Source organism: Hippocampus comes, unplaced genomic scaffold (assembly GCF_001891065.2).
Source record: "Hippocampus comes isolate QL1 unplaced genomic scaffold, H_comes_QL1_v1.1 scaffold76, whole genome shotgun sequence".
Taxonomy (NCBI): domain Eukaryota; kingdom Metazoa; phylum Chordata; class Actinopteri; order Syngnathiformes; family Syngnathidae; genus Hippocampus; species Hippocampus comes.
The window spans coordinates 3,524,732-3,551,988 of NW_017805277.1; the positions used below are offsets into that span (position 1 = coordinate 3,524,732).

The 27,257-nt window shown below is 41.7% G+C and overlaps 1 protein-coding gene and 1 long non-coding RNA gene across 3 annotated transcripts; both read right to left on the reverse strand.

The window, feature by feature from the left end:
• Positions 1-27: 27 nt before the first annotated feature.
• On the reverse strand, positions 28-26,971 carry strn (striatin, calmodulin binding protein). 2 transcript variants are annotated; one of them, XM_019870514.1, is made up of 17 exons: positions 26,623-26,970; positions 14,818-14,921; positions 13,000-13,073; positions 11,381-11,459; positions 9,996-10,166; positions 9,547-9,685; positions 9,299-9,461; positions 8,246-8,356; positions 6,672-6,815; positions 6,428-6,564; positions 5,581-5,756; positions 4,562-4,609; positions 4,356-4,477; positions 4,102-4,269; positions 3,880-4,020; positions 2,369-2,557; positions 28-1,511 (listed from the first exon to the last, which is right to left on the reverse strand). In XM_019870514.1, the coding sequence occupies exons 1-17, from the start codon at positions 26,833-26,835 to the stop codon at positions 1,342-1,344; spliced, it is 2,349 nt and encodes a 782-aa protein (XP_019726073.1). In that variant the 5' UTR covers positions 26,836-26,970; the 3' UTR covers positions 28-1,341. The 2 variants fall into 2 exon arrangements, with proteins under 2 accessions (XP_019726073.1, XP_019726074.1); XM_019870515.1 differs by lacking the exon at positions 8,246-8,356 and having other exon boundaries at positions 26,623-26,971.
• On the reverse strand, positions 18,238-22,664 carry LOC109516193 (uncharacterized). The gene is made up of 3 exons (XR_002168313.1): positions 22,194-22,664; positions 22,161-22,162; positions 18,238-22,110 (listed from the first exon to the last, which is right to left on the reverse strand). It is a non-coding gene; the product is annotated as an uncharacterized LOC109516193 (long non-coding RNA).
• Positions 26,972-27,257: the final 286 nt, after the last annotated feature.

Below are 27,257 nucleotides of genomic sequence, written 5' to 3' on the forward strand. Positions count from 1 at the left end.
TGAAAATGACTGACATCAGAGCCAAAATAATAGTTTACAGCAGGTTTTATTTTGGAACATTGCTTTGATTTACAAACCAGTGAATGAGAAAATGGCTCATTGGATGCTGCACTCTCCGATCATTTGATTCAAAACCTAGGAACGTCTCCTCACATTTTTACAGTAGGATTAGAAGTTGCAGGAAATGTCACCTCACTCTGTGTTAGATGGTGAACGTGTTACCGTATGTCAAAGAATCCTAAAAGTACTGCACTAGGTTCCTGCTAAACACTGGACTACTGTCAATAAGCGGACATGACACATCACGTCGTAATAAAGCATGTCCGGTGGGGAGAAGGGACTACAAACAGTACAAGCCATTCAATTGGAACAAGAGCAAACTGGCCAAAATCAATTAGTTACTCCTAAAATGGACACCAATAACCAACTTTGAATTGTAAGAGTATAACCAAAATGGTTTACCTTAGACACAAATATTTGCACGTTAATCTTACTCGTCAATTGTACAAGAATCTAACAAACAGACCATATAATGTATCTGCTCTGCCTCACACTACCAGCTTTGCCTGGAAAAGCGCAAAACTGATTCCCCAAATACATTTATCAAAAAGGAGCACTCAAATTCACACTACACAGTTAATTTTAAGACTGAATATATATTTTGTTTATTATAAGCATTTGTCATTTTACATCCAATGTTAAAATCAGCAACACTGTGACAACCAGATCCATTTCTCTGCCGGTTCCTCCCTCCCCACTCCCCCAAAACAACCTTGTTAAAATAACATTTCCAAGGCCTTTTAAAGCAAAGGCACATTTGTCAACAAGTGTTTTAAAAAGGAAAATCAAGGCAGGCCAGCAAGCGGAGTCAGTCAGTCCAGGAAGCGAAGGAGAAGTGAATCTTGACCGACAACACAAAACCTGATCTTGTGGTGACCGTTAGATGGGGAGGAGAGGGCCTGAGGGATGCGGGCTGACGTCGCGGGGCAAAAATGCGTCTCGGAACCGTGTTTTTTGACTCCTCACACTTGTCCTGAGCCTCCTGGCTGTGGAGGTGAAGTCTGAGTTGGTGTAGGGCGCTGTGAGCGGTCACATCCAGGCCTGCCTGGATGTTAGATGAGAGGGGGAGGAGGACAGTTCTCCCAGCCCGACCTGCACGTGGAGATCCCCGGCCTGTTAGCAGCTACAGTGTCTGCCGGACCGATAGAAAACCAGTGGGCGGTAGGGGGTGGGCTTGGACCAGTGCCTGAAGGTCGGGTTCCCCTCCTGTGCCTCGATTGGTCCCTGATCAGTGGAGGCGGAGGCGGTGGAGGGGGCTTCGGAGAGAGACGCCGCACTGTGTCATACGAACACCTTGGCGAGGGCGTCTGCCCCGGCGCTGGCGATGTAGCATTTTGACGGATGAAAAGCCACATCATGAATGGACTCCTCGAACTTCTTTCGGTGAGCTGTGAACTCTTGAATGCAGGTTTTACTCTCTAGGTTCCACAGGCGGATGGAACAGTCGTGACCTGGACAAAAGTTGTCAGAATCAACACATTGTCAAGTGCAACAGGGAAACTGCACAGCAACTAAAGTGAACAGCTGTGGGACCTTCTTTGTGGGGACAGACGAAAACACTCAAAAAAAGCTTGTGTCAGAAAACTACAAACTATCGTTATCAAAAATCAAGTGCACATCTCTAGTCATGCCCACATCAACCCGTGAACATACCAAACCAACCGTCACCGGATTTGGGATTTTATAGGCATTTAGCAATTTTCTTCCACAATAGATCAAAAGCTTACTGTTAGAAAACAATGACCATGAGTCACCAAAATTCATATGCCTACATCAAACTCTGATGATATCAAAATAATCATTCCAATATTTTGGATCTTATGGGCGTTAAGTGCTTCCCTATCCGTGTGGTGACTGTAATTAGAATGTCAACATAGGTTGGCGATAAATTCTGAAATTTGTGTTATGAATTGGCCTTCCTGTGTTTGCATGCCGTCCCTGTGCGGGTTTTCTCCAGGTACTCCGGTTTCCTTGCTGGGTAGGTTGATTAAATGCTCTATATCTATACTGTCTCTAGGTGGGATTGTGAGCACGAATGTTTGTCTATGTGTGTCCTGTGATTGGCTGTATTTCAAATTCGGGCTGTATCGTCTTTGGTGGTGAGAGGAATCATCATAAAACAGGGACCACAGAATAATCTTGCCTTTCCAAATACAAGGCTTTTATTGTGCCAGAAATGATTCGAGTTGTAATGCTGCGCTGCTACACTGCATGCTAACGAGTGGTGTTTATTCTTTCATTGCTTGTCAGTAATTGTTCTGTCATGGGAATGGGATTATTTCTATTAACCCCCAGTTAAGACACTTACTGCCCGACATCAGATACAGTCCGTTGGGGTCCACAGCTAAGCTGGTGACGGCATCCAGGTGGGCCACCATAGAGTGTATCAGTTTGCCAGTGTTGTTGTCAAAGAACTTGATGTGTCTGTCCTCCTGTGCTGTGATGGTGATGGGTAGCGTGGGGTGGCTGAGGATCTTGTTGATGTGAATAGGAGGACCTAGCACAGCACAAAGACGCATTAATGTGGGAATAGAAATATATGCGTGTAAATGACCACAAATTTTCCCATTAGGCATCCTTTAATTGTTTGTGATATTACATCTACATTGCAAGATAATTACTATTTTTATCTATTCCTGAAAATGAATTTCATTTGCGGCTGAATTGCCCATCACTACGCAAATGAACCTCTTTGATGAACAATGTCTAATACACTAACACCAGCGCTGACAGCCATACGCTGCGTTGGGGGAGCAAATATCTACTCAAAGCTGGTGTAAAATTGGAGCTAGTGGAAGCCCCTTATGAGCTTGGGAATGCGAGGATAATCAGGAAACGCTTCGATATGTAAATGACATGGCCAAAATTACAACGCCCGCGCCCCGAGCCATGTCGACCTCGTAATTCCGTGCCATGATTGATGGCAGTTCGGCCTGGGCCGGTCCAATGACAGCCCCGTTTCCTACCCTTCTAAACACTTGTTCCACTTAATAAACGTAACGTGTAAAATGCAAAATGAACACTAAATCTTTCTTGTGGAAACTGAAAGATTGTTGCCGTGTCTACTGTCTTCTACGTCTGTACTTCAGGCACAGATTCTTCTTTATTAAGCATATTAAACCAACAGGAGTATAGCTCTCTTTACAACGCAACACAGGATTCTGGTTAAGGCAAGCCATTTTAAACTAAAAAGAAAAAAAAACAAACTTTGTTATTAAATGGACGTTTCATCATCCTCGTGTGCTGCCGGAGGCAGAGTGCATGCCGCTCACATTCATTTCTGAATGCAGCCTATAATTAGAAGATCGTGCTTCATTTGTTTACCCTCCTTGTACTGTCCTGCCTGACACACTGGGCTCCAGCACTCTGCTTTTTGGGGCACTCAGAATACCCGAAAGGCACAGTTGAGTGAAGAAATGCGCTTTGAGTGTCTTTCCAAATGCACCCTCGTTGAGGGAAGAGGGATTATGGGGGTGACGAGTGCCTAATTGTCTCAGTTTTTGTAAAACAAATATCCCTTCGAAAAAAAAAAAAAACTTTTTTTTTTTTTGAATGATCTGACTGAGAAGGAAGAAAAACAGCAAGAAAACTTGAAATAGCAAGGTAAACCTGTAACAGATGAGGTTATGGTCACAAATGAAAACCGTGTGAGAGACTGAAGCAGAAATTAACGAACGGTAAGTAGTGAAGGTAAGCTGTAATAAACCAGGCCTTGCAAGATGAGACACTCAACATATTTATCTTCTGTTAAAATTAAGATAAGATAAGAAAACCTTGTTCAGTTTCAATCAAGCACATATACGCTTTTTCCAAACAGACCTTGCTCCGAACTGGACTCCAAATTGAGGACAAGCTGACTAGTTTCCATGTTGAAGAGTCCAATCTCCCCACTCGTGAAGGACGTGACCAGGTGAGCTGGTTCACTGCACACCAGGTCCACCGAGGAGGGAACTCCCATCTCTGATGCAAACATAAGCACCCATAGGTTACACAAAAAGAAGCACCACGGATAACTCTCAGTTACGGGAGTGGAAGGATTACTCTTATTTTCGTTGAAAACAGCGAGGGCTGGTGAAGTGCTGTTGGCATCCCACAGTCTCACAGTCCCATCAGCCGAGCAGGAAAGGAGACGCTGATGTGCACTGCTGTACACTAAGCCCCAAATGGAGTCTGTGTGTCCACAGAGCTCCCCACGCAGCACTGTTGAGTCTATTACACACCAAAAAACTCAATTCACCCACTCAGTTCCACTGTCAAATGTATTTATTTGATCACAAAATTCATGCCTAGGTTACCATAGGAATCGTAGGGATCAATGTTGGGATTGGGCATGTTCCAGCATTGGATGGTGCCGTCCACCCCTCCGCTAAAACACTGCTCCCCAGAGCTGCTCATGACCACACTCAACACAGCACCCCTGTGGGTTACAGTATGATCAGATGTTAAACTGTTTGTCTGGCATCACTAAAAACATGTTTTTGTGTGAGAGTACTAATTGTACCTGTGGGCCCTGAACGTGTAGATTGGCTCCACATCTAAAGAGGTACTCCTGCGAACAAAAAAAATATTTAACTAATCATGTGACATTCACTTGTATGACATTCAGAGATGCCAAACGTTCAGGTTTGGCCGTATTTCGTTACGTGCAGTTGCTACGTGTTCCACTGTCACTGGGAGGTTGAAAATATTCTGGAGAGGACTGAACAACATGTGATGTGGATTAACTTGGGAGTTTTCAAGTGAGTCTGTGGCTACCGTGGTTTGTGATTGGCTGACATAAGATTTTGGACTCGACCAATCAATTCATCGCAATGATGTTTGTGACGTCATATCATCTTCCTCTGTGTATAAAATTAGCTTTGCTGCTCCATAGCTACAGGGAGCTGGCTAGCATAGTGGCAAAACAGTAGAGATTCCTCCAAAAGTCAAAAAACATCACCTCCATGGCAGCGAATAAGCGACACTTCTGACAAACATTTTTTGCGAGAAAGGAGGACAAGAAGAAGAGAGGCGAATGCTTAGCCATGCTAAACTATTGCTAAATGTATTCAGGAATCGCCGGGATAAATGGTTGATGCTACCTGCAGTACAATTTTCATACAACACTTGTTGGAACCGCGTTTGTAATGACGGAGAATAACCAACGATGAATAGCAAATCAGTATTTAGAGAAAAACTAGAATGCATGAGTGTTCTTCTGAGTCTTTCTGGTGCTATGAGTTTGTTTTGGTTGAATCTAAATGTTCCTGACAAAATAACCAGAATGTTCCTGAGAGGCGATGATCAGAGTTGGCATCTCTTGACATTATAAAACTGCAGATTAACAAGTTGTACTGACCCAGAAGTGTTTACTCTGAATGACGCCCAGTGAAATATGTGTGGGTGTGTGACAGAGCTGCGCTGCGAAATCACTTTAATGAGCGAGAACGAGTCCCCGCAGATGCCTGAGTCAACCCAATGGAAAGAAAGTATCTCAACAAACACAAGTGTCACTTTCTCCAGCATGTCGCATCTTCTTACTTTTTGGCTGGAGTTGTCTTTTGAAGATTCCACATCTTGAGGGTGTGATCCTCTGAGGCAGTGACCAAGACGGGCTCCACGGGATGGAAGGCCAGTGCTCGAATGGCATCAAAATGGCTCCGCAGGGTGAATTTAGGATTCCAGGTTTTTCTCATGGCATCTTTGTTGTTGCCAATCTGAGGAAATAGTCTCTGGTCAAGAACTTTCAACAGTATGGCACAATTGTGAACCGAAGTGTGAAAATGCGCTGAATTAAAAAAAAAAAAAAAACAGGGGCTTGCGTATGCCTGACATGAGATAAAGCCAGCTGCACGCTGAGCAAGGCATCTGAACTAGGCAGAACAAATTACCTAGCATACCTATCACCAATCCTGATATCGCTGCAACAAAATCATGTGGACTCTGGTGTTTTTGTTTATGTTTTTTTCTTTTTAAATCAAGAACCAGCATTTTGGAGCACCACCTATATTATTTTATTGAACCGCAAACGACATGCCGTGATTGTCCATGGAAAAGCATTGTAGCTATATTTCTTCATGTAGAATAAAAAAAGAAGGGACTGGAAAAAGCCCCACATATAGGCCTTATTTCAATTGATAGCCTCAAGTTACTGACCGCATGGCCACCAACTTTCCCAGCATTTCTTCAAATGCACTATCAAATCTATTTCTCTCTGAGAGTGAAAATAGAAGCTTGAGATTTTTGTGAATTTTGGCTATATGATGTGAACGCTGCATATTAGAGAAACACGGTCAGTGTGTTAAACTCTAAGCTTCAATCATCATACTCAGAAATCACTGTGACCATAATGATGGCCTTGTGGAAGTTTTGGCTGCCTCCTACTTACATCGTACGCCAGACTGTCAGCCTCGTTGGCTACAGTGAGCCCGGCTAGCTCGCCCAGGCCCAGCTCACTCTCCATGGCCTCATCGGAGCCCATAATGAACGACTTCCCTGAGGTGGGCGGGAAGGTCAGCGCCTCCACTAAAAATAAATAGAGAGCTGGAGTCATCACAATGGTGAAGGAAATTACAGCAGGGTGAGACATAACTGGCAGGTAGAAACGAAAATACTTATTAATTCTTGCTGACCTTCATCTGCTCGGTTGCCGTCGAGCTCATTGAAGCGTACCACGTTGGATCGGGATTGGGGGGTGGATGGAGGCTGCATGTGGGACACGTCCTCAGCATCTCTCAGATTAGCCAGCATGTCCTGGAGCTTGGACCGGTTAGGTCCTGTTTAAAGCATCCCATGAAGAGTGTTAACAAGAACCATGAGTGAAAACACAGAGTGTAAAGAAATTAAACATGAAAAGGAGGGAAATGCATCACTGAAAGGCAATAAAATTCGGGGATGCAGAAACAATACAAATGACGGAATGCAAGTCAGCAGCACAGCCTTTTTAATTCAAGAGGCAGGAAGGTGGCTGAGGTACTTTTGTCATTAAATGTAGACTTGTGTGAATGGGAGCCCAAAACAATATGGATATACATTTTAACTAATGGGGACAAGCTATAAAAACAATTGCCTTTTAAATTGCTTGCATTATAAATAGTTGGGGTTTCAGGAGTGCCTGACCAATCTCTGAAAATATGTCTTTGAGCGAGCCATTCTCAATTTCCATCAGCTGACTATTTTTATTTTATTTTTTGCAACAGTGGGGCTAATTCAAATAGTAGTAATTAATTCAATTATTGTCTTTACGTTCGCAAATTTTTTTTTCAGACTCAGGGCTCTGCTTCCGCAAGTAGGAGCAGATGGCCTCATTCAGCCCACTTGCTTCATCCCCGGTCGTCATGGTAACGAAATCCCTACCCACCATTGGCCCTGCAGGATATAGGGCAGGGTGAAAAGCACTCACTTGTGTAGGACAGGGCTGCCCCCTCAAAACTGGCTAATTTTAGCAAGACAAGAAATAAGATATGTAAAATATGATATAATTCTTCATTTTGGGTCAAAAACATGTGACAGGAACCTTATCAAACCCCCTGACAACTGTTATAAATTGTGAAAAAAAATGCACAATACAACTCCTTTAACACTGTATCACACATAGCATCTGTACATCTGTTTACTTTGACTTCGGCCACAGATTGAAGTGTAAAACTAATCTGTGCGAAATCAGAGAAGTAATAAAAGTAGCACTGGACGAAATGAGGCAGAATGCGAATGGCCTTAATTTCTTCATTCAATCACAGCAAGAAAAAAAATTGCAGAATGAAGTAGACTATCACGACTTAAGTGCATTTCCCTGAGAGTTTGAGCGGTTGAGACAATTGCGAAGAGCTGCAAATGTAACACAAGCATCAAGGCTGACAAACCATGATGGTGGTAATGGTGATAATGACATTATTATCACTGCAGAAAGCAGTGCGGTAACAAACAGGCTGTGGTGATGACTTGGTACGCAGATGAACCACCTTTCGTGATATCTGTGGCATTAGAGCGGGACAGAACAACATGCAGTGAGCGAGGAAAAGGAAAGGGCACACATTTGGAATGCGCAGCACAGAGGACAGAAACTATTCAGGATGAAATGACAGACAAGAATAAGTCAGAGCAAAGCCAATTAAAGGGCATTTGATTGGAGCTTTTGACGGAACTCAAGAAAGTGAAGCTCTACAAAGAGAGAAGAAGGGAGGCAGCAACGCCTGGCAGGACTTACTCTTCACCCCCTTTTTCCCCTTGCGTTCCTTTCTGTACTGCTCCTTGAGTTTGGTTATCAAGCCCGGGTCCACGTCCCAGGCCTCAGAAATGGGACCGTGCTCGTCCTTGTCTACATAGGGGGGACAAAACCAAACCGAGAGGCTGTTGAGGAACTGCCAAGTGGTGAGCCTAAAAAGGCCTGGCATGGTGGAGCATATACAGAGCTGTCTCTCCATTTCCTCCTACTTTGGAGGTTACTCAAGGCTCACGGTAGACAGCATGTACACATGAGCGTCTCCTCGTTGAAAGAGCTCATTCTCATCTTAGAGGTATTGTTTCTGGTTCTTTGCATGCCGTGAATGTTTTAATTTGGATTTGTAATAGATACCTTGAACACAAAAAGGATCATTTTATTATTGGATGCCCAGCGTGTCGGCTTTAGAGTGCACAACAAGTGGACAGACTTCAAACTGAGAATTTGCGTTTTATGGGATTAACTCTACATTTCCAAAGGCAAATGCGTTTCTGCGTAGAAAACAAAATAAAGTCAATATTGCAGACTACTAGCTGCAGACTGTTCAGTCTTTCCAAATATGTCCACGAATATACAGTTAAAGACGTTGAATTTAGATGTCCTATAATTGTCCTTTAAAGACCACAAAGATGGGTTTTCGTTCCAAGCATGCCGAAATGCCCAAAAATTCAAAATTCTGAACACTGGCACAAACCAGGACCCGTTATCAAGAAACAGCTCAGTATAATATTGAGCCCATTTTTTTCTGGCTTTAGTCTGAGGACCAGTGGAAGACAAACAGACTGATTAAAGGCACAGGATGTGAGACACACTCTAGTCACAGGCTAGCTACGGGAACACACGGAGTGGATGACATCACACAATATGAGATTAACTCCATTAGTTGTGATTTATGTACACAAGACAAATGAATGAAAAGTGTTAGGAAATCACGTTTCAAGTCAAATTACAATGTTGAAACAATTAGCAATCTCTTCAGGTTTTAGAAGCTGTTTTTATTTATTTTGTACATTATGCTGCCACTTCCAACACACTCACCCCAGTCAGTGCCATCCCCTGTGCCGCGACACTCTGGTGAGATGTCCATCTCGTCGGGACTTGATAAGAAGTCGAAGCCCTTAAGGGCATCTTCTGTGTCTGGGTCCTCACTAATGTCCATACTGGCTGGCGGCGTTGACGATGATGGCTTCTTCCGAATGATCTGCAGGGTACATAGAGAAAGATCAAATATAAATCGTCACGCTATAACCCAGTTTTAGCAAGTGAAGGTGTAGCTATTATTTTACCGTTCTGGACTCCACATTAGTCCTGTCCTTGCCCTCACTGTCCTCTTCATCATCGTCATCACTGAACTCAGCTGCCGCATTCTCGATGAACTTGAAGGCCTCCAGTACAGCGCTTGTGTCAGACGACAGCTCAGCTTTCCTGTCGAGTATGAATCCGAATAGACCCGTTTTCAGATGAGAACAGCTTTCGAACACAATACAAGAGTTAAGAGTGTGAATGCTTACAATAAGATTTACAATCAAGAAATTACGAACTATGTGAGTACTATTCATTTGATTGAGGTTACTACTACTCTGCTGTAGTATGTCATAGTCCATACCAGCTTCTTATGAGAAACGAGAGGAATTGGATGGTGGGGATGCCCACTGAACTACCCAAAACGGCTGCTGAAATACTTATGGATGCTGTACTCACTTAACAGCCAGAAAGGACTGTAGAAAGAACTTACCCTCTAGTCCCCATTCCCTTTGTTGATGCGTCTGTTCCATTTACCAAAGGCTCCGTATTCATATGTTCAACCGTCTTCCCACTTCCATCGCCAGCTAGGCCCAGCAGCGCTCGCACACGCTGTGACTTCACATCTAAGATGGTGTCGGTGTAACCCACCTCCTGCAGGTACCTAGAAAGTGACAAATACAAAAGTTAAATAAGTTGTTGTAGGAAAAATGTAACCGTGACAAAGGATGACCTGCCGACTGAGTTGATGGTGCTGCATTAAAAAAAAAAAAAAAAAGACATGTCTTGGCGGAACAGAGATGATGACAAGGAAAAAAAATGTTGCACTGACATTGATGGGATCAGAGATGGAGAAAGAGATTCTTGCTACTGTCGAATGTGCTTCGTCGACTAGCACAAATGTGATTAACAGCATCTTACGCTGCTGAAATTAGCACTTTGCTCATCAAGAAATATGGGTTGCCTGATCGATCAGCATGCGAGGCAGATGATGTGAGAGGCTGCAGTATGGGGAATGGAGAGAAGGATCACATTGTACAGAGCTGAGGGACCACATAACAGACATGAACATTGTAAATACCTCCACCGAAGTTTATCACTTACAAAATGATAAGGGAACAGACGTAACGTGACATAGCAAATTAAATACACTGGTGACGCTACATATACTGTATTCTGCCTGAAATGTCTGGATATTTAGACACAAAATGGAATAACTACCTCAGGTCAAACAACTTGGTTTCGGTTTTCACAGGGATTTACGAGGCACATTAATCCACCTGGATTGTTAACGTTGGCATTTTAGGAGTTAAAAAACCAGCAGACAGTCACCAGCGCATTCCCGCTACACTTAACAGTTCATCACATAAGTGTATGTGAGTGGAAAGCTCTTTGGGTAGTTCGCGTATAATGTAGATGATACACTGATAATTAGTGCACTCCATTTACCATTTTAATCAAATTGGATTTTTCATTTGTTGAACTATGACATCTTTTTATTTTGGTGGCTTTTTTTTGGAAGTGCAGTGAAAATAATTTTGATTGTAGCATAAGAGTTTAACATATAATGAGTTAAATTTTTTTTTTTTTTACTTTCATAAAAACAGACATGAAACTATAATAGGAAGTTACAAAAAAGACGCAGCAGTTAATGACTATGTTGCCCATGTGAGGGAGCTCCTGTCCACGTTTTTGGGCCTCATTACTGCTGACAAAGTAGACCATCGTGCACCAACTGTAATTAGCATGAGATCAGCCAAACATATGCACCAGAAAGCATTCCAAACAGCCAGGTAATCAAGTCACACTTCTTATGTTTTGTAGCCAAATAAAGAAATGATTACTAGGAAAGTATAAAGATACTGTTAATGTTCTTACTGCCTGAGGAGCTGCCGGCCTTGTTTCCAGGACAGCTGATTGTTCAGCGATCCAGAAGTGTCATTCTCATTCGTATCGTCTGGAGAAAAGGAGGACAACACAAATCAGTGCTCCACAAAAAGCATGGCCTAATAATATCTACACTCCATCACAACATTCTTCACCACATTGTAGCAACGACACAAACTCAGCTATCAGTTACTTGTCAACAGAATTTACCGATCAATTATTTAATTATATATTGTGATTGACTTCAGAATGTATCTTTCTTGATTAATATCTGTACTTCTTGATGCTTGAACAAGCCACTTTATTTTTAATGACCACTACAGTTTGGCCAACATTTTATGCCTTACATAATGCATCCAGAACTGTTTAAATGTCGCTCTGATAATGAGGGGACTCGAAGCCCAGTGTGATATTCATCTACGTTCACACTCCATTTGCGAGTCAGCTGAGAACCTAGTATGGGCCAGACGCACGTTAAACATTTGAATGTGTCACAGTGGCCCGGAGTTGTGGCGTCAAATGATGCAAGTTTGAAGTAGTGGGTCACATGTCCAGCAGGTGAACGATTGGCAGCTGTGTCACCATATGAGCAACACTTCCCACTCGTCTCAACCCTCGCCACCTACCCCCCCACGACCTAACACATCTTCTCTCACCTCCCGCCTGCATCGGCACTTCAAGGGCTGAGGAGCTTTGAAATGTGCTCATGAAACTCGATGAGGAAATAAGAGAGGAATCGTCAAAATGTATGACTTGATGTTGGCGAAAGACTTGAACATGAAAAACCAATGAAAAGACCCACCAAGACGAGCACATTTCTTTTTTTATATTTACGCTGGGGAAACAAAGCTTTAAGTGCTAACGCAGTTTAATTAGCATGCCGATGTTAAAGACCACCTTGGAATTTAACTTTCCAGCTCCTTTGCAGAAATACTGTAAGTTTAATTGAAAACCAAGTGGGGAGCAGACAGTGAAATCGAATTTGGCTCATCTGCCTCACAGTACTGCAATTCTGGATTAAAATCGCAGTTCCGGTCTTCCTGTGCAGAGTTTACATGTATTCCTTGTGCTTGTGTGGGTTGTCTTCCCTCCCACATTCCTCATTTGCTTCCTCCCACATTCCAAAAAGATGCATGTTTGGGTCATTGAAGACTATAAATTGTCCCTAGGTGTGAATGTGACTAGGACTGGTTGTTTGCCTAAATGTGGCCTATGGTTGGCTGGTGTCCATTCCAGGGTGTAATCCGCCTCTCACCCAAAGCCAGCTGGAATAGGCTTCAGCTCTCCTGTGACCCTAGTAAGGGTAAGTGGTAATAAAAAATATGGAGGGGTGGATGAAGGCAGCAGATGTACAGCTTGTTGAAATGAACAGGTTCATCGATTGAAAACATTCTGTTACAAAAGAGTAGTTTCGAAATAATGTTTGCAGTATTAACATCGGCATGCACCATTTCATCAGTCAAGACAGGACACAAAAGAAAACTATGGAGGCAAACAAGATCTGACATGAGTGAAGCCTTGACAGGCAAAACGGTGATGTCACGAAAAGGTATGTGAACACAACAATAACAGTAATTCAGAAGAGCAGGTGGAGGTGATCGCAAACTTACCGGAATCGTAGCTTGGAGGTTTCATGTCACCTTGATTTAAGTCAGTCCCGTATTTTAACTTATGATACTTTGCTCTGGAAGTAAAACAAATACAGAAGGTGTACAGCTCAACAATTGGATTAGACACATTTGCAAGTCAACCTCTTTGAAGGCCACTGCATATTCACTTGACTTTTCAGACCATCAAAAAATATAATTTAGCCTTCATTTCAAATGTGTCCAAAAAAGATCATGCAAATTGATATCACATACTGTAGGTGGAAGTTTTCATTTTTTTTATTTTCGAATTTGCTAATATTGTAATATGCAACATGTACAAAGTAACAATCAAAGAAAAAAAAACTTGTTATCAACACTTGGTTGCAAATGTACCAGCAGAGGCGGCTCGGTACAAAGATTAATTGAACACCTTTCAATTCACACGGCTTCAGCTCGTGACTCCAGCCCCCATCCAGAAGAAGCTCCCCTCATAAAAATCTCACACTGTTTTTAAAATGTTCTTGGTAATGTGAGTGGTTGCCTAGCAACCAGTGGGAAGTAGTAGTAATTCTGGGTTCCAAGCATTTCTCCTGAGGCAGACGTGTGCTCTTTCGCAAGGCAAAAGTGGATAACTACGCATTAAAAAGAGCTAGAGGACAATCCCATGCTTGAAAGACTGGAGAGGAAGGTACAGTGCAAGTGACATCTGAGCTGACTGAGGAAATCAGAACAACACTTCGCTCTAGTTAAATTGTTAACACTCACAAACACTGGCCACAAATCGACAGGTCAAGGTAAAGTTAAGACATTCGGGGAGACAGACGGGCAGGGGGAATCTGATCAATCAGACAACAATTTGAAGTGGTCAGGACCACTTGTGACTACGTTCCCAGAAATCACAAATGTGGCCCGGGCAACATTGAGGGACTGCCTACTTTCTTCTGTCTAGGCAGAAATAAGTCAATAGAATACAGCGGACTGTTTGAAACACACAGTCTTTGAATTCCTGTGCTCCGAGATCGCAGTGGGATGGGTCAAAATAAGACAAAGCATTGCAGAGTCGTTAAATGGCCGACATCTTAAACAGTTAGGAAAGTATCAGATGTTCCAAATCCGCCGAAAAAGATTGGGCTTTACAATACTCAGTTTGTGTTATGCGCTCCTGAAAGGAGGAAAAACTAGCTATCTGAAAAAAATGTGCTACACCCAAGCCAAACATCCATTAGGTCAAGCGTATCTGCTGTTTCCAAAGCCAGTCAAGAGAGCAATGATGGCGACAGAAATAGGTTGAGAAGCTGCTCAATGGCTAAACAATCGGCAACACCAGCATCAAGTTGGTACAAGTGAGATGGCGACGAGCTGGAGCACATGAGAATGAAAACAAAATCTCTCAGACGAGGGAAAGCTATGGCGTTGACCTCATTTCGTCTGGAAAAAGAATTCTCCATTCTTGTCCTCATTTTTTGCATGTTTTAAGACATGCCAACGTGACCTTTTTGCCAACATGCTCCCTGAGACATCAGACAGCTAAACCCAAGAGCATCTCACGCCACTGCTGAATCTGTTGACATCGTACTTGTGTAAGCGCAATGCGAATGACTCCTGACTGTGCGCACTCTTAAAATGCTAACATTTATCTTAAAATGCTAACATTTATCGTCATGAATGCAACTTGCTGATGAAAGCACTCGAATGCAAAACACCCACGGAGATGTTGACTGATGACTGTACTACCACATCTTTTCTCGCCTTTCTCTGGGCGAAAAGGTATTTTAGAGGTAAAGAAAAGATGCAACATGTCTGTGGGAGGGCTGAAGCCGCGATAGTGATGTCACTCACCTCTCTTGCTTCAGCGCATACTCCAACATTTTGATCCTCCGCACAAGATCTTTTTTCAGATTTTCCTGGCCCTTCCTTTCTCCTTGTAAGAAGGCAATTTGTGCCTGGAAATACAAAGACAGGTGACATTATGAAGGAGTACAAGAAAAACATGCACCGCGTTTATAAAAAGATAACATTTTTCTGGTTTGCTGGCAACCTCGTCCTAAAACATTATTTCTTGGAATAAAGACTTGATGTTACCCTCCTCAAGGCTACAGCACATCAAAAAGCAGCTTTGTTGAGACTGAAATAGGACAATGTCAAATCAATATGCGTGGCAGGATGGCAAATAATAAGCCTAACCTACTCACACTCCTACACAACAACAAACCCTCCAACGTTGTTCCCAAAAAATATTTTCAGTTTACACTAACTGTTTATTTTAAACAGGCAGCAGCTGGAGTTGCTACCCTCCCTGACCACATGCATAAATATATGAGGTTACTGACAGAGTGTGGTCTCCCTTTTTTCACACATCACAGTTAACATGTACCCTGTTAAAAAAAAAATTGTTCTTTGGCGAAACTGCGACTGCCTCTGAACACTGGATGGTGATGATGCTCCTTTCAGCCTTTTCAGCTGTGGATTTTTCAACAAGCAAGAGGTTCCCGAAGAGAGATTGTAATGTGGTGTACTTTGCTGGTGCTTAAAGGAGGCCTGGTCGCCACAGGAGTGAAATAACAAAATGGGGGGGCCGTGTAGAAATTGTCCCAAATAAATGAACTGAGTGACGCGGTGTGAAAACAGGAAAGTCACAACTTTTGCCCTTATTTACAACAAATGTCCTCATGGAATAGTAGTCGATTCAATATTGCTTAAAAGTTAAGGCTGGCATGATTAAATAGATTAAACAGATTTAGATGAGCGGCAGAGTGAATGGATTGATGGCTTCCTTTGAGTTGTTCAGTAAGAATGCGACCTTCTCAGCCCTTGTTTCACCCCTTCGCCCTCAGGTTTGTGAGTTCACTAGAACGAAAACCATCTTGTGCTATGCATTTTTATTGATTTGATTACATTATTCATCAATTGTGCTGACAATGTTGTCTCAGTTTATGTCAGTAATTTTCCATAGTTTATCGTAAAATGTATTCAAATGCCCATCCCTAGCTTGCACTGATGAAAAATAATTCCTATATAATGAGCGCAACCTGTACAAAAATGTTTCTATTATTAACGTACTGTATGTTTTCACATACCATACATGAAGCTGGTGCAAGACAATATTTTGCATGTGTAAAATTTTACAAGGTGGACTTAGGTGTAGGTGCTGCTCTGCGCTCAAGAAAACAAAGATGACATGCTCATGAAGCTTATTTGGGATAATGGCGCAAAAACTGTCAGGAGCAAGCAAAGACGGGACGGGAACTCGTCACTTTTTTGTTAAATTTGTGTTGACTTCACAGCGGGAACGAAATAGAATTCCTGCATTGGAATCTATATGCAGGAGATGGTGTGAGTTTGAGTGGGCTGGATGACGAGTTCACACGGATAGCAAGCAGAGCTGCTGTAGCCCGCAACAATGAGTCATGACTGCATGTCAGTCTGCCTCACATTGGAAGTAGCATTTCAAATATCCCCGCTCTTTGCAAACAAACTCATCACTGCACCGATTTCCTAAAATCCTGCTAAATTTCAGCTTTGCATGCATGTCAGCAAGTGCTCTTGAGAAGCAACATCAAATCCACCACTCTGTCTGCAGCCTACAATTCCACAATGAGTTGGATGCATTCAAATGCATCCTGCACGGACAACAACCATGTTAAGTTTCTGTCTGTCTGTCTGTCTGTCTGTCTGTCTGTCTGTCTGTCTGTCTGCCTGTCTGCCTGTCTGCCTGTCTGCCTGTCTGACTTGTCACATCAATAAGCAGGTCAATACATCAATGTCTGAAAGGCAGGCGTGGGAATCCGTTTTGTAATTCACCATTCAATTGGACTCCAACTCAGATTAGGTCTGGGCGATTTTGTTTGAGAATCGTGAACGGGATCAATTTCAGGTCGATTACGGTGATGGGCCAAAGGTCTGAGAAATCAATCTAAATTTAATAGTTACTGTATTTCTATGCTGGCTTCTCTTGCTCTTAGAAACATTATAATCAAAGAAAAAAAGCATTTTGCATGTACCCTGAATACACCATGTTGCTTGTACAGCAAGCGTGTGACGTTATGCGATTCTGCACTGCCTGAGCATGCTTTAAGCTATTTAGTGACACCCACTGTATATTTAAATACAAGAGTCCATGAGTACCGATACCTTAAAATAAGGCTGGTATCGGCATCGATACCCGGTATTGATACCATCCCTAATAAAAATAGAACAAAATATTGATAATATAAGTACGATAAAGAGATAGGGGGATGTGTTTATTCATGGCTTAAATGTGTGGAATGATGTGTTGCAGCAAAGGTGTGGCTGTAGCAGAATGAAACTGCAAGAGGGTTGAATTTCACACGATAGAAGCTCATTTTGTACATGACAAAAATAAGTGAGTGATCAAGAATAAAGTGTTCAACGTGCCAGGATGATTGGGAGCAAGGCTATGATGGTAGTTTTAGGTAGGTGAATAGAAAATACCAAGTTTGTGAATCACTGAATAATCATTTTTATTAATTGTGATTTAAATTACAATCAAAATAATCGTGATTATTATTATTTCCAAAATCACCCAGCCTTAATCAGCTCAAAGTATATTTCAATGCATCGTGATACATCATGTTTCTCCCTATACTGTACTATGTGACTACTAAAAATGGTGTACCGGTCATTTGTTTTTTAAGAAGTTAAATGTGCTAATATGCATTACAAAAAGCTAACAGTGGTGATTCAATTGTACTTAGCTCAAAAAAGGAGAGAACAAGAGCTATTTTGGGGATGAAAAACCTCAAGAAAATACAACAATGCAGCATGCTACTGAACACTGATGGGCTAACTGAACCTAGTGGCGTGTTTCTACAGAAACAAAAAAAGGAAAAACAATGACAAAAACAAAGCTGTATTTGAGGGGGGGCACACAAGGAAAATGGTGCATCTGTATAACTATGCAGGCATGCGTATGCTGTGTCAGGTATTTGTATTTGAGTGTTGATCTGGTGTTTAAGTTCCAGTTTACCTTGTTGGCTAAATGTTGGGATTAAATGTATCGGTTTGGTACCAGGCTGACGGTCGGAGATGAAGTTAGAGGAAGCACAGGAAGGTTGAAGTGCAATCCCCTTTGATATTATTTTATGACGTGTTGCACGAGGCAGAAGACTGGCTTTTCATTCTTGTTATAATTTTTCTAAAGTTCAGCCACACTTGTCATCTGCGCCGAGGAGTATCAGTTATCGCAGCTGGCGAGCATCGAGCACGAACTTCCACGTGGTTCTTCCTTTGTGCCTGGCACATTAGTGTGCACTGCGCACACACACATTTCCAAATGGCCCTCCTTGATTCATGTTCGGCGACTTTCATGCGGCAAACGAAGGCATTGAAATTTTAGATTCCGGGCAAACCGAAATGTTAGTCCCGGCTCCACTTGATTCTCGATGGCCAACCCGTAGACATCGCTCGAGTTTCTGTATATCTGGTTTGGGTTTTGCGTAGCATGTAGTTGACAAATATAAATAACATTCTTCGTGGTAGTGAGAGACTACTAGGAAATGACCGCGCCTCTGGCGATGTGCCAAGACAAGGGCCCAATATCAATATAAGTAAGCTACTCATTTACTGTATCATTTGTTATATTGGCAACAGTGTTTTCCATATGTAATAATGCACTTTTTGTCATGATACCCAGAGATTAATGCTATTTATTTTGCGGACCCTCAGGAGTCCAGAGACCCAACAAAGGCTACTCAGTCACTCATCTTTTCAAACTGAAATCATCGTCAACTGTTGTTGCGCTCAGCTATGTTGTGGCTTGACTGTTGTGCGTATGTGCGGGAAGGCACTAACACATGTATGAATTTGTCTTTTGCAATATCTGGTGTAGCACAAGCACTCGGCTTCAGAATACAGTGGACCCCCACATATTTGGGGTTTGGCATTCTCAAATTCAACTATTCGTTGATGAGTGGATAATTTAGACTCAGGCTCTTAAAATAACGTGCTCAGGCTTCAATCCAAATTGTCAGTCAGGACAACTTCCTAAACAAAGGTGTATCAACATAAAAAAGCGGAGGTGTTCAAACCCACACATTCTTTTTTTAATTCAGGTGATTGTGGAACTATTTCCACCACGGAATATGTGACGTGATTGCAAAGAAATGTAGACCCAATATCAAGCATCCACTTCCTTCACCCCATGAAGCACTTGCCCAAAGACACCCGGTGTTTTGTGGTGCCAGAGAGTGAGAAGAGTGAAGCTCTGTGAATTTCTGGCTTGCCATCTACACCCTGATCAAACATTAACCTTAGGAGGAAGGTAATGAGTCAACTAAGGCTGTAAAGAGACACAGGAAGCATTTAATCCTGGCTTCACACTGACTGCATTATTGGGCTCTGGGATAAGAGCTCCTCAGTGTGTCTGAGTGAGGGACATGTAGGAGTGGGCATCCATCTTAGAGCGTGGTGGTTTTTTTTGGTTTGTGTTTTGTTTTTGTTTTTTTCGACGATGGGCAAAGGACGGAAATAAATAAAATTCTTCAAAAATTCTGCTCGGACAAGATATGAACGGGAGTTTGCAATTTTACATGTCAGTCCTCATATGCGACTCTGGCAAATTGTCAGATATCACAAAAAAATGTTCTCCCAACTACTTATTAACCAAATATTGTTTATTTTGGTATTGTTTAGTGGTAAGGAAAACCCCCCAAACAACAATTAAACAGCAACACAAAAAGAGGTGTTGATGTTGTATTCACCAACCGTGTAGAAACTGATTCAGTTATTGGACTGGTCATTGTTTTCCAAAAAAAAAGCGCATATTTGCAAATAACTTCTTTTGATTAAACACAAAAATAATCTGTCTGCTTTCATTAGGACAACATGAATAAGAGAGTAACTATTATTAAGAGGCTGAAATTAGAGGAGTTGGTCAATTTTAAACAACTGAGTCTAAATGATTACTCAATGAATGAAATATTTGTTGATTAATTTGATGATTGATTAGTTGTTGATTAATCGGTTAATTTGGACACCTCTATTATGATGATGATGATGATGAAGATTATTATTATTAAGTATTCTAGGCCTGAAGTGATGCAAAAGCGTCTTAACTCCAGATATCAATGAGATTAATATTAAGGACTCTACTAACAGCAAGTCCGTTGATCGAGCTCAAAACAGTTAACACGATGAATTGCAGTTGAACAAAGCTTGAGTTTTCTCCATTTTACAGGATTGCATGAGGCTACTCATATGGCCTCAGGGCTTCCACACATGGTGACCCTTTGCGACTGGAGGAGGAACAGGGGTTGGTGTAAATCCCTTATGTCAAATGCAAACAAGCTTTCTTTCAATGAGCGGAGTTGACTCAGCTCCCCACCACACCACAATCAACATGATGTTCGAACTGATAACTTGCCAAGTACATTCCACACATTCCATCACAGTGGCAGCAACAAGGGATGATAAGTGGCACAAGTCCAGAAGCAAGACAGGTGCAAGTCATTCATCATCTGAAAGAGTAGTAAATACAGTTAACTCCAGCTGGGATTTATCAGGAATGTTTATTTTGGGGGGCAACAAAAAACAAAATAAAACATCATTTGGATTAATTTAGTCCATTACAAAACTAACAATCCATATCAAAATTAAAAAACTGCTGTTCAATCCATGACAATGTTTTCCTCTTGACACATGAGAACAACATTGCATTGGAATTAGGGCTGGACTATAATCTATTATGGAAGAAACAATTATTAAATGTTCTGGAAAGGAATTTGTTACAGCTGCAGCTGATGTGAAAGCATGAGGCATACCGATACTTCAGTTGTTAATAATTCAGCCCCAGGGGCCAGTTTAGTACCGGGGCTTGGTACCCATCCCAAGTGGAAAGTCTACAAAAGAAGTCCAGACAACACTGCGTGCATCTTCTTTCTTTGTAAGGAGTTAGTTAAACATCAAAGTACAAGAGTTCGTAGCCACATCTGTCTGTGTCTAAGACTGCACTTGACTTGGGTACCAACACATTGAGCAGCATCCCCCTTTTGACAGAGTGGAGCGGCATCACTGATTTTTATGTATTTGTTTTTCAAATCCCCATACTGAAAAAATTATGGTACTGAATCATTTTTGCTGGCTAAAATGTTGACTCGGTTTGGTACCGGTACTTGGTGCAACACTAATCAAGATGGTACAAAACATCGCCTATGCCTAACTAAACTGCCTGTGCATGTTACATCTCCTGTTTACTGGCACAGTATTACAATGGAGTGTTGCTCTTGATGACCAACCTCAGAGAGTGAGAACAAGCAAGCAGCAAGTGACCTTTGGCATCTTTTAAGAGGACGTGGCCCCACAAGATAGAGAAGGTCATGGCTATCTGGAACAGCTTTCAGCATGTCCGACAGCTTCACTCCACTTCAAGAGAAAGTGACACATACATTTTACTCCAGTGTAGCCACTAGCGTAGAGGGTGACTAATTATTTTTGGAGCATGAGGAGACCTCGGGATTTACCCTGCGGTTTCTAGTAACAATGAACAAGGAAATCAATTCTTACTTTTTAATCAGAGAAACTGTGCCCATTGGGTATATTCTTAAGCTCAGAGAAACAAGCTTTAAGAATCATATTTTATCGGGCTGATTGTTATCTGTTCACACTGACTATTTGTCACTGCAACGACTGCTTTGGTGCCAAATATGACGGTCTTGTTAAAACTATGAGTTGGGAACTGTTGTGAGAAACAACATGAGTAGTCGCAATGTAACAATCGCATCTTTTGGAATTATACTTGTTTGTACTTTCCCAAGCTGATGCATGTACTGGGAAGTAAAAATAACTCCAGCCTGTTTGGAGAAATAAAGTACTGAGTTGACCAAGGAGTGACAGTGACTGAATTTCTGAAAGCCACATAAAGTGCAAGTCTGTGTTTGAACTTGGCACTGTGCTTTTTTTCCTCTGAGCGTTAGGGCCAAATTGTCTGGCTTTGTCTTGAAAGTCAACTCAAGAACATCGTAATTTTATCTAGGCTCACTAAAACTAAACTTATCTGAAGCTAACTTCAGTTGTCACTGACAATTTACAATCATAAACATAGATTTTTTTTCCGCTATCAACAGGCTTCCAGAGTATTTTCAAACATCTTCTCCTATATAATGTACCCTATGAACACTGGATTACATCCATAAAAAAAAGTTTCAAAACAAAGCCCTTGTACAGACTACTCACACACACATACCAAGAGTAACTTAAACATGGAGTTCAGCATCTCCTACAAGAAACTGAGGAAGCGACCCGCTCAGACTAATGATTTTATGACAAAAAACATTTACTTGGGGGGGGGACAAAAAAAAAAAAAAAACAAGAACATACAGTTGTGATATACTTTACTTTGTTATCATTACAAACCTTGGACATAGAAAATGTAACAGAGAATAAGATCAGTTTCAAATGTACACAATCAAAAAAATGGGCCGATCAACACAAGACGTGGGCCGAGTCGTAACGGACATTTGCGGTCTGACCGCAGCACAACACAGCAACTAGAAGAGCTGACAGGTACAGTACAGTACAGTACAGTACAGTCAGTTTCAGGGCTGCCCAGGTAAAGAGGAGTGGCTCTTCACGGGACCTAACATGCTTGCTGGGCAACATTCTTGCATGCTGTGGGGCTTGCCATCGGCCCAAATAAAGCAAAATAAGACATGTTGTGTACGCAAATGGACTCTTAAGATATCCTTTATTTGTCCCACACTGGCTCAGTTAAATATTGAAACAAGCAATGACTGAAATAATGCTAAATTTCTCAATTGTTGGATGTTAATTCGGCAATATATGATAAGAGTATACAGAGCATCTTCTGTTTGAACCCAAGTGAGCAAAAGTATTGGAACGAGTGACTGATGGGTCTTTGTAGTTGCTCGGGTATTGCCTTTTAGATTGACTGATGAAACCTTAGCTAGTATTTGTTTTTTGTTTTGGGTTTCACCTGTAAAATCTGGATTGGCTGTTCAGCAAACACAAAGACCAGAAAACTGTCTTTGTGATTCAATCAAACCATTTTGAAGCTGAGAGAAGAGGAACAATCAATCAGAACTTTTGTCGTAGTTTTTTTTTTTGTTTGTTTGTTTTTTTTTTTTTTTACCCACAGGTACAGATGACGACTGACGGAACCCTTTCTACGATGGAACTTTCCTGTACGACAGAGCCTCCACAAGCATCAGAACTTTTGCATAAACATTGTACGATTTGGAACGACCTGAAAAAGAAAGATTACTGGTGCACAACAGACATCAAACAGGTCGGTTATGGGTATCGACATCAGTTGATGACAGAAACATTGGAAGAGCTGTGAAGAAACACCCAAAGACAACAGTCAGTGACATCACTGCCAACCACCACAGGGGAGGGGTATCAGAATAAACTGTTCAAAGAAGACTTCAAGAGGAGAACATAAAAGCCAAAGCACAAGATGCAAACCCCTCATCAGTAAAAATAACTAGAAGACCAGATTGGATTTTGCAAAGAAGTACAGAGATGGACCACTAAAGTTTTGGGGAAAACATTTTCTGGACTGATGAGATCAAGATGAACCTCCAGCAAAGAGATGGAAAGGCCAAAATATAGAGAAAGAAAGGATCTTCTTATGATCCACAACACACAAGATCATCTGTGAAGCGTGGGAGAGGTAATGTCATGGCTTGGGCTTGCATGGCTGCTTCTAGAACAGGCTCACTAGTTTTTTATTGGTGATGTTACTCATAATGGTATCAGCAGAATGAATTCTTAAGTCTACAATACCATTTTTCTGGAAATTTACAGAAAAGTGCATCAAAACTAATTGGGAGAAACTTTGTCATGCAACAAGACAATGACCCAAAACACTACCAACAAAACAAAGGACTTCAGGGGGAAAAAGTGCAAAGTCTTTGGTGATGTGTCACTGCAGCTAAATCTCGATTTTTTTTGACCATATTGACCACACGTATCAGATATTTTCATGCAGTGTGAACAGTACAACTCATATTTTTTCAAATCTGACCTGGGCCTCTAACATCTTTGGATATAAACTGAATATGTATGAAATGTGTCTGCATGCATCCAACCTTAACATCATCAAAAGCCCAATATGCGCTCCGTGCAGGCGGGGAAGAATATTAGCTCGGGAGACTACCGTGAATCTGCACTGTTTCGAGTAACAGCGTTGAATTTACATTTGACTTTAATTTAATCCCACTTGTAACATGAAGCATAAAGTTGACATTTGTTGTGACAGTAGTAATTCAGCCATGCAAATGGCTCATTTCTTACATGTGGTGATGATGTGAGATCATCTCTAGTCGACGTCTCCATGAAAGGAAGAGATCGAAAATCATTGCCCACCTCCCAATAATATTTCTAACTCCTCCCATATCGCTCCTCTGTTATTATAAAATGATAAAAACATGAGCCCCTACACGCCTGACGATATTTACTTTCGTAAACACAGCCATGTTGTGCTTTGTGCGCATGCGTGTCATATCAAAGAAGCGTTGCATTCACATTAGAAGTTGCTTAGGTTTTTGTAATGTGAACAAGCCCATAAAAAACTCAGATTAAAAAAAAAAAAAAAAAAATGGAATTGGTCATAACGGCCTGCAGTGTGAATGTAGCCCTATAAGAACAATAATAATACAGCGCTTTAACAGAACACTCAAAGGCACTTTATGTAGTAAAAAACAATAAAAAAAAATAAACAGAACAACAAATTAGGCATTTTACAAAACAAAACAAACAAAAAAACTTAACTGAATATTGCATTTATTTTACTTCCTGAAGAGGTGAAATTAATGGAGAAAGCCCCTGAAATAAACAAGAACTGAAAGAGACTACAGTAAAGGCCTGGAAAAGAATTTCAAATGAAAAATGCAACAATCTGAAGAGGTCTTTGGGTCACAGGCTAGATGCAGTTATTGCAAGTAAGAGTCATGCCACTACTGGTATATATTAAACGTTGTTCACTTTAAATTCAGTGGATAAAGTCAGTTCCAATCATTTTACTCACTTGAAAAGTGGGTTGCTGCAAACAAAATGTGCTCTGTCCCGAGTTGTTTGTGACATCTAGATGTAAATACCATGAAATCAAAGTTGAACTTATGAACTTTTGCCTCATATTAATTTTATGTTAATCTTATGATGAATATAACCCAAGCGTCTTCATTATACAAGAAAAGCAAAGTAATTTACCTTGCCCTTCCAATACTTTTGGAGGATACTGTAGGTCAAGGACACAAAAAGGTTGCAGTCACATTTGATACAATCATGATCGTAGCGTTTCGGGTTGTTGGGAAAACAAAACAAAAAGTGCCATGCGCGGTGATTGACGAACATCTTTCAACCTGAAGTCTGCTGGGAGCGACACAAACTTTCCTGTGTCCTTGCACAGCGTAAGTGGTGTAGAATGGATGCATTAATGGAGAACAAGTGCTCGAGTGATCAAAATTGTGAGTAAGAACAAGCGTTAAGTGCTTAGTATGCCGCATTGCACAAACGAGACATTGAAATCATGCCCAGAATATCAACCGGTCATTAAAGATGCCAACAACAAAAAAGTAAGCTGGAATTGATTGTGCTGTAGTTTGCCGCCACAAACATACCACCCAACAAGACATTCAGCAAACTCACTATGCTTTGCTAGAATTGTTTCTGCATACAGGCAGGAAGTTAAAAACAGTGGCCACACAGTGAGCAGCATAATTGGAGGACAATTCTACCCCCAGACAACAAAATGCGTCTTGATTCAACCCCACATGTCGGCTCAAAATAACAGAGATAAACGTTTGGCATGAAAACTTAATTCAATCAGAAAATAGAATGTGGTCAATCTACTGCAGGAAGTCAATTATGTGGTTTGCTTTCAAATTGGGGCATTACTTATGTCACTGTTGGAAGCATTACATGAGAAAAAATATACAAACAGTAAATGTGTTTGGAAGGGGAGACAGCCATTGACAGCCATACTTTTAGCCAGGTCTCAGAATTCAGTTTTGTGAGCTATATTTAAAGTGACTTAAAGTGAAACTGATATGAGATATACACATACAGTGGTCGAGATTGATCTTAACGCCTTGTTTCTGGGGAGTGGCAGTGGCAGCCATACGATCCAATCCAATGCATAACAATACATTGTGACTCCATAGTGTGGTATGTGGCTTTTGGAGGAGCTAGCTAATAACAAAACAAATGACCGACAACTACATAGGTACTTGGTAATCATCACCATAGAAACATTAGTTTAGTAAAGCTTCTTCGGGAAATTTCGTGAACTTAAACAACGAAAACATAAGCGTCCAGCGAACTTAGCCGTGACTGTTAGCAACAGCTAGCTAACAACTGTATCACTTTGCTAACAGGAAATCCACAAATTGTTTGTTCAAGTCCACTATCAAACGCGACGCAAAAAACAAACGCATTCATCCGACACAGCAAGCTGGTTCAGTAACTGGGTCGAAAACAACCATCGTCCGGTCGGGTCGTGGGGGTCGTTATAGCGTTTAGCTTCTAAGCGAAAGCTAACAAGCTAGCCTAGTAATGAGGACAATCATTCGCAGAAGCTCAAACGAGAAGCACTGGAATGGAATCGGGCAATGCCTCGAGACTGTCAGAATAAATAGTCACCAATGTGCAAAATGGGGTGATTTTCACCTGTAATTCGGCCCGCTCCACGTCCCATTGTGCCCTTTCGACTTCGAAGCGGGCCCATTCGTGCTGCAGGAAGTGTAAGATCCCCGGGATACTGTACTGCGCCCGAGCCGCCTCCCCTGCGTCACCATCGGGCAGCGGTCCTTTACCAGCGCCGGGTAAAACCGAGTTGTTATTGTTGTTGAAGAACACGCCGGGGCCGGCCTGTTCATCCATGGCCGGGCTCGCTACGATGATTTATCCTCTGTCTCACCGTTTCTTGTCGCTAAATGTAAGCAAACAGATACCCGCTTTCGACGGCGTACCGTCTTCTCGAGTCCGGGGAATGAACTCACTTTCTGACAGCTAGCTGTCATTGAATGACGTCAGCGTAAAGGCCCCGCCCACATGCTAGCTGGGAGGGGGTCAGACTCATCTACTGTATTTCATTTCTCGAGCAAGGAAACGGCACTAAAAAGTGAACAATTGGGAATGATGTTGAAAATAAAAGCATTAGCTTTCCAAATTACAACGCCCCAAAAAATGTCAACACAACAATTAAGGACTTTATCCGAATAGTATTTGTGTTGAATAATCTAAAGATGGACGATCTAACCGTTTGGAAACTGAGAGCCCCCCTTGGATGCTGATGAATGCAA

Excerpts from the sequence above, each read along its gene's own strand:
- strn (XM_019870514.1), bottom strand. The coding sequence starts at position 26,835 with ATGGATGAACAGGCCGGCCCCGGCGTGTTCTTCAACAACAATAACAAC. Across the intron at positions 13,074-14,817 it reads TATGCGCTGAAGCAAGAGAG|AGCAAAGTATCATAAGTTAA; the intron begins GTGAGTGACATC and ends TTTTACTTCCAG. Across the intron at positions 6,565-6,671 it reads CGGCAACCGAGCAGATGAAG|TGGAGGCGCTGACCTTCCCG; the intron begins GTCAGCAAGAAT and ends ATTTATTTTTAG.